Raw genomic sequence first — 10,238 nt, 5'->3', positions numbered from 1 at the left:
CCTGCGGTTACAGTTTTCTGTCACAGTTTGACCTTGCTGCCTTGGAGCTGTCTGTGCTGCAGTGATGGCATCAGCTGATTCTTCCATCCCGTTTCTCGTCGGCGAGTTCCATGTTTGCTCGCCTCGTGTCGCAACCCTTATCACCTTTGCCATCATTCAGGCAAGACGTTAACTTGGATTTCAACAAGGCAACTATTCATCCAGGCATGTTTTCACAAGAGAAGGAGCACTGATTAATATGTGTATTTTCTTGGCTTCAGCCTTCGGGTCCCGGGGTGGGGAGGGGTCCCGGAGGGCGGGGTGGTCCAATGAGTGGAGATTGGGGTGGGGGGCTAAAAATGAACCTAAGCGCAGGGCCTGACAAACTGTAAATCTGCCACTGATATAAACCATCTGACTGTATCTATGCACTTCAGTTATTCACCCCAAGGTTACCCAATACTTGAGAGATATATATATATCTGTTATGAATTATTTTACAGGCTGCCTTATTATTTAGATTTATATTGAAAAAGAGAGAGCAGGAAATGCCAGCTTCAAAAACAATTAGCTTGTCAGAAGAGGAGACTGTGGCAGGTGAGGAGTTTCATTGCTCAAGGATCCTGGAAAGAGAGTGTTACATGAGAAACCAGTGTGACAATTATTGATTTCAACATTAAATTTTTTTTAAATTCATTCACGGGATGTGGGCTTCGCTGGGCCAGCATTTATTGCCCATCCCTGGTTGTCCTTAAGAAGGTGGTGGTGAGCTGCCTTCTTGAACCACTGCAGTCCATGTGGTGTAGGTACACCCATGGTGCTGTTAATGAGGGAGTTCCAGGATTTTGACCCAGCGACAGTGAAGAAACAATGATATATTTCCACGTCAGGGTGGTGAGTGACTTGGAGGGGAACTTCCAATTGGTGGTGTTCCCATTTATCTGCTGCCCTTGTCCTTCTAGATGGTAGTGGTCATGGGTTTGGAAGGTGCTGCCGAAGGAGCCTTGGTGAGCTCCTGCAGTGCATCTTGTAGATGGTATACACTGCTGCTACTGTGTGTCAGTAGTGGAGTGAGTGAATGTTTGAGGATGGTGCCAATCAAGTGGGCTGCTTTGTCCTGGATAGTGTCAAGCTTCTTGAGTGTTGTGGAAGGTGAACTCATCCAGGCAAGTGGGGAGCATTCCATCACACCACTGTCTTGTGCTTTGTAAATGGTGGATAGGCTTTGGGGAGTCAGGAGGTGAGTTACTGGTTGCAGAATTCCTAGCCTCTGACCTGCTTTTGTAGCCACAGTATTTATATGGCTAATCCAGTTCAGTTTCTGGTTAATGGTGAACCCCAGGATATTGATAGTGGGGGATTCAGTGTTGGTAATGCCATTGAACATTAAGGGGCGATGGTTAAATTCTCTCTTGTTGGAGATGGTCATTGCCTAGTGCTTGTGTGGCCTGAATGTCACTTGCCACTTGTCAGCTCAAGCCTGGATATTGTCCAGATCTTACTGCATTTGGACATGGACTGCTTCAGTATCTGAGGAGTTGTGAATGATGCTGAACCTTGTGCAATCATCAGCGAACATCCCCACATCCTTATGATGGAAGAAAGGTCATTGATGAAGCAGCTCAAGATGGTTGTGTGGAAACAGAGAGGGGAGAGAAATCTATGATGCTGTGTTTATATTCAGAGGAAGAAGGAAGTTTGAAGAAGCCCTAAACATTAAAGTAATACTGTGGAATCTTTCAACTTCAATTCAGTAATTGCTTGTTGGTAAGAAAACACAGAAAATTCATCGAAAATATAATTTATTGATGGCTGTTCACGGAACATACTGAGTCATGACTGAGAATGACACCCACAGATTACACAGTGGCTGTCAATATAATTACATTATCACTCAACATATTTACATATAAGTCCTCAGTGTACACTGACCGCTCCTTTTTTCAAACTACATTTGATTCCCACCAAAGGTGCTGGACCAATCAATCAATTCACTTACACAGTAAGTTTATATAAATAGATAGAAAATGTTGTTAAGTTAACAGCAGTTATTAAGGATATTAAGCTGTACACAGGATGGAGTTGAGGGAGGGGGTGTAGATTGGTTGCTGATAAAATTGTAAACTAGCCAATATTTATGTTCATTGTCTCTGTACTTGATACTCAACAGTAATTGCCTTTTATAAAGACCCAAGCCCTCAAGGACCAAAATGCTCCACAATACTTCATTGCTCCACAAGCCACTACTGGTGGCGAACGCTTGCAAGTGGGTAAATGTACCCATGCAAGATTCGTTCAATGTACATAAATCTGATTGGGATTTTCCTAGTTAACCCTTTTGAGGACTATACATCTTGTCCAGTCAGGACCATCTTGAGGAAAAGTTGACGGTTCCAGTGTTCCTTTGACTGTTTCTTATTACCGTGGCTCTTGCATCCTCTCCACGCTGGATGTGTCATCTGGGTTGTGTAGTATTCCCACCTTGCTTTTACTGGCGGATGGAGGTGACACAGTGCCATTTGGGAAGTGTCCTTCTGAGGGCCATAGGTCCAGACCTCATTCCGTAGCATATCACTATCTCTGGTGGATTGGTGACTGCTGGGCTGATGTCGTCGACCCCCCTTGCAGGCAGTTTTGGCAGCAAGGTCACACTGCCGTTGTTGGGTATGAAGAGCTCCTCTGATGAGGTTGAGACTCCCAGAGCCCACTCTCTGCTGAGGTTGGCCTGCGGTCCGCCTGGTGCAACTGGTGTGATGACCACATTGGCGACTTCCTCGTTCACCTCTGTGGCAGTGTACACCTGGACAATGACCACAGACAGGAAAAGGAGAAGCATCCTCTTGGCCCAGTCCTTCTTCTCAGGTGGAAGATATTTCCTGACCTGGACATGGACAAAGAATAACAAAAGGTTAGCCACAGAATTAAAGAAAGAAGCAAGTTGCATTTATATAGCACCTTTCACAAGCTCAGGAATTTTGCAGCCAATGAGGTACTTTTTGAAGAGTAGGCTATGTCATAATGTGGGAGAATGTCTATTTTTTAATTCATTGGATGTGGGCATCACTGGCTAGGCCAACATTTATTGCCTTTGTTCAGAAGGCATTTAAGAGTCAACCACATTGCTGTGGAGTCTGGAGCCACATGTAGGCCAGACAGATTTTCTTCCCTAAAGGACATTAGTGAACCAGATGGGTTTTTATAATGGTTTCATGGTCAGACATAGGCTTCCCCCCACCCTTAAATTTCAGATGTTTTATTGAATTTAAATGTCACCATCTGCTATGGTGGGATTTGAACCTAAATCCACCAGAGCATTGCTCCGTGTCTTGGGATTACTAATCCAGTGACGATACCACTACACCACCACCACCACCACCTCCCCTGCAGCAGCTGATTTGCACACAGCAGGCTCCCACAAACAGCAATGTGATAATGACCAGACAGTCTGTTTTAGTGATGCTGGTTGACCAGATTAGTATTGGCCAGAATTCCAGGATAAACACTCCTGCTTTTCTCCCACATAGTAGCCTTGGCATCTTTTATGTCCAGCTGAGAGGGCAGACCAGACCTCGGTTAACCACCTGTTCAGGACTGCACCAGGAATGTCAGCCAGTATTGAAGTGTTGCAGTTGCAAGCTGCCAGTAACCACAACAAGTGCTGTGATATTCTCCCCTCCCTCTGTCTAGCTCTGACTATGCATGTTTTTGAAGGCCAAAGATAAAGGGAAAGTCGCCCAATCTTTAAAATTACAGTGAAAGACAAATTCTACTTTTTATTTAAATATGTTACCACAACCTGGACTCTGATTCAGTTCTACTTTTGCACACAGTTCAGAAGCATTTAATTTCTCCCTAAACAATTAGCAGCACCTTAAAAGGCAACCCTATTCATACCCAGGGTTACAGCTATTTACAGTATTTTTGGCCCAATTTAAAAACTGCAGCAGCCAACAAAAGCATCACTCCTGCCGTAAAGGCGAAGTGACCTGCTCAGATTTTTATCTTCTTAACCTCTGCTGCAACATCTGTTATCCATCCAAGGGTTTTTTTTCTGGGAAGGCTTCTCACCTGCGCTGGGTAGAGGACTTTAACAACCCGCCTTTTGCTTCGGAGTCGGGTATGGGCGGCCGGGATGGGGTGGACCTCTAGAATGGTGTCAAAAGTGAAGACCTCTGGATCGGAGCTCCTCTGCCTGATCAGGGCAGTTCCACCGTCGTGCCTCACCGGGAGGGCCCGGAGTCTGTTTGCCAAAGAAGGGTGGTGGCAGCCTCGACACATGGTGCTCTGAGCTTGCAAAGCAAAGTGGTACAAGAATGCAAAGGCAGTCGTCTCTCTGAACGCACCATGAACGCAGTGTTATTAATACCCTGGCTGGTTCATGTCTGATGACGCAGCCAAGGATGTGATTGGCCATCACTGCTCTGACTACCCATGTCTCACCTCTGCTACGATACAGCTGACAGAGTGAATTGCTTTTTCCACAGTTCGAAGAAAGTGGCTCGCCCCCTGATCAAGCTGATAAAATGCCAGCAGACATGAGGCGCATACAAGTCAGAGCAAGATTGTTCCTCTCCTCCCATTGCTTTTTAACAATAAACAGCTTAAGCAACGTGTTTATCTTAACCACTCTCTCTCTCTCTCTCTCTCTCTCTCTCAAATTACAGGCCCTGGAACTGAAGGATTCAGAAATTGAATCTAACTGTAACCCACCTCTCTTTCCAGCACTAGCTCAAGTTGCAACACATGCTCCCCAGCCCCAATTCCCTGAATTTTTCACAACCTCAAGCTCTTGAGATCATTAGTGAGGGCAGGTAGGATATTATCCTAGGAAAATTCCTCATTGTGATGTAAAGAGCCCCAGTTCCTCTAGCCTCTCATCCCTTGGGGTCGTCTTAATGCATCCTTATACACTCGGAGGACCGCATACTCTGCTGGTCTTCATATCAGAGAAAATGCATAGAGACACTAAAGCAAGTGCAAAAATTACTGGATTTACCAGGATGATACCAGAACTGAAAGGTTATACCTAGAAAAGAGAAGGCTGAGTCGTGACCTGGTAGTGCTCTTTAAAATTATGAAGGGTTTCGATAAGATAGCTGTAGAGAAGACATTTCCACCTGTTGAGGTGTCTAAAACCAGGGACCATAAACATAAGATAATCGCTAATAAATCTATTAGGCAATTCAGGAGAAAACCTCTTTAGCCAGTGAGTGGTGAAAATGTGCTTATCTGATTCCTTTTCAAAACCACAAATGAATGTGCCTCCATCACACTCTCAGTAAGTGGATTTCCGGCCCTAACCACTTGCTGCGTAATGATGTTCTCTACATGTCACCCTTGGTGCTTTTGTCAATCACTTTAAATCTGTATCATCTGTATCCCAACCCTTCTGCCAATGGAAACAGTTCCTCTCTATCCACTCTGCCCAAACCTCTCATGTTCTTGGAAACATCTGTCAGATCTCTTATCTGTTTCCTCTTGAAGTCTATCACTACACTGTCCTCACACTTCACTATAGTTCCAAGTTTTGAAATGATGTCCTCTGCACCCAAGTCTAGGTCATTAATGTAGACCAAGAAAAGCATTAGTCGTAGTACTGAACCTGGGTAAGCCGCACTGTATATATTTCTACAGTCCAAAAAATAGCATTTCACCACTAGTCTCTGTTTCCTCTCAGTAAGCAAACTTTGCATCCATGCTGCCACTGTTCCTTTTATTCCATGGGCTTCAAATTTGCTGACCAGCTTGTTATATGACACCTCACCACACCTTTCGAAAGTTTACTCTACATATACCATATCAACCACATAACTCTTATCAATTGTCTTTGAGTTTGTTTGATGCTATAACAATCAACTTAATTAAATATGAGATAAAAACAAAAAACTACTGCGGATGCTGGAAATCCAAAACAAAAACAGAATTACCTGGAAAAACTCAGCAGGTCTGGCAGCATCGGTGGAGAAGAAAAGAGTCGACGTTTCGAGTCCACATGACCCTTCAACAGAACTGAGTATAGTTAGGAAAGGGGTGAAATATAAGCTGGTTTAAGGTGGGGGGCGGGGGGAGAGAAGTTGAGGGTGGGGTGGTTGTAGGGACAAGCAAGCAGTGATAGGAGCAGATAATCAAAAGATGTCACAGACAAAATGATCAAAGGTGTTGAAGGTGGTGATATTATCTAAGAAAAGTGTTAATTAAGAATTGATGGCAGGACACTCAAGGTACAGCTCTAGTGGGGGTGGGGTGGAAAGACTGACAAGGTATTAGTTGTAGATTTAAAAATAATGGAAATAGGTGGGAAAAGAAAAATCTATATAAATTATTGAAAAAAACAACACTCAGTGCCATGTGCCGCCATATGAACACACTCAACCTCTCCCTCCAGCAGCACCGCCGCACCCTTTTTCAAAGCTGCGCGTGCCCCCAGTTTCATTTTATTCTTCGCCTCATCCGACGCCTCAACAAGAAACTTTTTCTCTTTCTCTCAAGTGCTAAGGAATGCAATCTCCAACAACTCATCGACACCGCCACCCATCTGGGACCCTCCACCCCTGCTTGTCCCTCCGTCCCCACCCCATCTTCCAATCCCAGCCCCAGCCGCGTATTCACTATACCTCCTGACCTTCCCCTCTCCGATGATGAACGTTCAGTGCTCAGCAAAGGACTTAGTTTCATACCCTTACACCCTCATCTCAATGAATTTCGGGCTCGGCACGATGCTGAACTCTTCTTCCGCCGTCTTCGTCTCCGTGCTCACTTCTTTGGGCAGGAGTCCTCTCCCCATTCAACGGATCCTTTTACCCACCTCCAATATTCTCCCTCCGCCTGGACCCCTCCCTCTGGATTCTTACCTTCTCTTGATCTTTTCATTGAGAACTGTCGGCGTGACATTAGCCGTCTCAATTTCTCTGCTCCTCTCACCCATTCTAATCTGTCTCTCTCTGAACTTACTGCACTCCGTTCTCTCAGGTCCAACCCCAACATTGTCATCAAACCCGCTGACAAGGGTGGTGCTGTTGTTGTCTGGCGCACTGACCTCTGAGCGTCAACTCGCGGACACTTCCTCGTACCTCTCCCTGGACCATGACCCCACCACAGAACATCAAGCCATTGTTTCCAGGACTGTCACTGACCTCATCTCCTCTGGAGATCTTCCTCCCGCAGCTTCCAACCTGATAGTCTCCCAACCTCGGACGGCCCGCTTCTACCTCCTACCCGAAATCCACAAACAGAACTGTCCCGGCAGACCGATCGTGTCAGCCTGTTCCTGCCCCACGGAACTCATTTCTCGTTATCTTGACTCCCTTCTCTCTCCCCTTGTCCAGTCCCTTCCCACCTACATCTGTGATTCCTCTGACACCTTACGTCACATCAACAATTTCCAGTTCCCTGGCCCCAACCGCTTCCTCTTCACCATGGATGTCCAATCCCTCTACACCTCCATCCCCCACCAGGATGGTCTGAGGGCCCTTAGCTTCTTCCTTGAACAGAGGCCCCAACAATCCCCATCCACCACTACTCTCCTCCGTCTGGCTGAACTTGTTCTCACACTGAACAATTTCTCCTTTAATTCCTCTCACTTCCTCCAAATAAAAGGTGTGGCTATGGGTACCCGCATGGGCCCCAGCTATGCCTGTCTCTTTATGGGGTATGTGGAACATTCCTTGTTCCAGTCCTACTCCGGCCCCCTCCCACAACTCTTTCTCCGGTACATCGATGATTACTTCGGTGCTGCTTCATGCTCTCGTCGGGACCTGGAAAAATTTATTAATTTTGCTTCCAATCTCCACCCCTCCATCATTTTCACATGGTCCATCTCTGACACTTCTCTTCCCTTCCTTGACCTCTCTGTCTCAATTTCTGATGATAGACTGTCCACCAATATCCATTACAAGCCTACCGACTCCCACAGCTACCTCGACTACAGCTCCTCACACCCCGCTTCCTGTAAGGACTCGATCCCATTCTCTCAGTTCCTTCGCCTCCGTCGCATCTGTTCTGATGACGCTACCTTCAAAAACAGCTCCTCTGACATGTCCTCCTTCTTCCTTAACCGAGATTTTCCACCCACGGTCGTTGACAGGGCCCTCAACCGTGTCTGGCCCATCTCCCGCGCATCCGCCCTCACGCCTTCTCCCTCCCAGAACCATGATAGGGTCCCCCTTGTCCTCACTTATCACCTCACCAGCCTCCGCATTCAAAGGATCATCCTCCGCTATTTCCGCCAACTCCAGCATGATGCCACCACCAAACACATCTTCCCTTCACCCGCCCTGGTGGCATTCTGTAGGGATCGTTCCTTCCGGGACACCCTGGTCCACTCCTCCATCATCCCCTCCTCCTCAAACCCCACCTATGGCACCTCCCCATGCCCACGCAGAAGATGTAACACCTGCCCCTTCACTTCCTCTCTCCTCACCGTCCAAGGGCCCAAACACTCCTTTCAAGTGAAGCAGCATTTCACTTGCATTTCCCCTAACTTAGTCTACTGCGTTCGTTGCTCCCAATGCGGTCTCCTCTACATTGGAGAGACCAAACGCAAACTGGGCGACCGCTTTGCAGAACACCTGCGGTCTGTCCGCAAGAAAGACCCAAACCTCCCTGTCGCTTGCCATTTTAACACTCCACCCTGCTCTCTTGCCCACATGTCTGTCCTTGGCTTGCTGCATTGTTCCAGTGAAGCCCAACGCAAACTGGAGGAACAGCACCTCATCTTCCGACTAGGCACTTTACAGCCTTCTGGGCTGAATATTGAATTCAACAACTTTAGATTTTAAACTCCCTCCCCCCATCCCCACCCCGTTTCTTCCCCCTCCCTTTTGTTTTTTTCAATAATTTATATAGATTTTTCTTTTCCCACCTATTTCCATTATTTTTAAATCTACAACTAATACTTTGTCAGTCTTTCCACCCCACCCCCACTAGAGCTGTACCTTGAGTGTCCTGCCATCCATTCTTAATTAGCACTTTTCTTAGATAATATCACCACCTTCAACACCTCTTTGATCCTTTTGTATGTGACATCTTTTGATTATCTGCTTCTATCACTGCTTGCTTGTCCCTACAACCACCCCACCCTCAACTTCTCTCTCCCCCCGCCCCCCACCTTAAACCAGCTTATATTTCACCCCTCTCCTAACTATACTCAGTTCTGTTGAAGGGTCGTGAGGACTCGAAACGTCGACTCTTCTTCTCCACCGATGCTGCCAGACCTGCTGAGTTTTTCCAGGTAATTCTGTTTTTGTTTTTAATTAAATATGACCTGCCTTTTACAAGTCCATGTTGGGATTCCTTATTTAACCCCCAATTTCCCAAGTGACTGTTAATTATGTCCCAGACTATCATTTCTAAAGGTTTTCTCACCATTGAGATTAAAGCGACTAGTTGGTTTATGCTGGATTTACCCTTACATCACTTTGTGACTGAGGGTGTAACATTTTCAATTCTTCAGTCCTCTGGCATATCTAAGGAAGATTGAAAGATTATGGCCAGTGCCTCTGTAATCTCCACCTTTAGCTCCCTTAGCCACATAGAATGCATCCCATCCGGTCTTGGCAACTCAACACATTTAAGTACAGCCAGCTTTTCTATCACCTCCTATTTATCAATTTTTAGCTCATCCAATGTCTCAACTGCTTTCTCTTACACTATGACTTTGGCAATCTACTTTTCCTTGGTAAAGATGCAAATTACTTACTTAGTACCTCAACTATGCCATCGGCCTCCATGCATAGGTCTACTTTTTGGGCCCTAATTGCCCCCACCACTCCACTTACTCCCCTTTTACTATTTATCTGCTTTTTGGATTCCCATTTATTTCTTCTCATACTCTCTTTGCATATTTTATTTCCTTTTTCAGTCCTCCTCTTAGCTTTCTATACTTAGCCTGGGACTTACTTCTATTATCAGCCTGACATTTGGCATACATAGCCTTTTATTGCTTTACCTTACTATCTTTCTCTTTTGTCATCCAGAGAGCTCTGGATTTGTTTGATATACCTTTCCTCCATGTGGGAATGTACCTTGATCCCACCCAAACTTTGACCTCTTTAAAGGCAGCCCATTGTTCTGTTACAGTGTTGCCTGCCAATTTTTGATTGCAATTTACCTGGGATAGTTCTGTTCGCGCCCCACTAAAAGTGGCCCTTCTCCAATTAAACACATTGACTCTAGATTGTTCCTGGTCCTTTCCCACAGCTAATCTAAACCTTATGATGCTGTTATCACTGTTCCATAATGCTCCCTGTCTGACATTTTAT

The 10,238-nt window shown here is 45.8% G+C and overlaps 1 protein-coding gene across 1 annotated transcript; it reads right to left on the bottom strand.

Annotated features, from left to right (window-relative positions):
* Window positions 1-1,767: 1,767 nt before the first annotated feature.
* Window positions 1,768-4,456, bottom strand: LOC144695779 (radiation-inducible immediate-early gene IEX-1-like). The gene is made up of 2 exons (XM_078566764.1): window positions 4,048-4,456; window positions 1,768-2,860 (listed from the first exon to the last, which is right to left on the bottom strand). Exons 1-2 carry the CDS (start codon window positions 4,255-4,257, stop codon window positions 2,468-2,470), a joined length of 603 nt encoding a protein of 200 aa, XP_078422890.1. The 5' UTR covers window positions 4,258-4,456; the 3' UTR covers window positions 1,768-2,467.
* Between the last annotated feature and the right edge of the window lie 5,782 nt (window positions 4,457-10,238).

This window comes from Cetorhinus maximus, chromosome 21, assembly GCF_964194155.1.
Source record: "Cetorhinus maximus chromosome 21, sCetMax3.hap1.1, whole genome shotgun sequence".
NCBI lineage: Eukaryota > Metazoa > Chordata > Chondrichthyes > Lamniformes > Cetorhinidae > Cetorhinus > Cetorhinus maximus.
The sequence above is the reverse complement of the archived record's forward strand: the minus strand, read 5'-3'. Positions and strand labels throughout refer to the sequence as shown.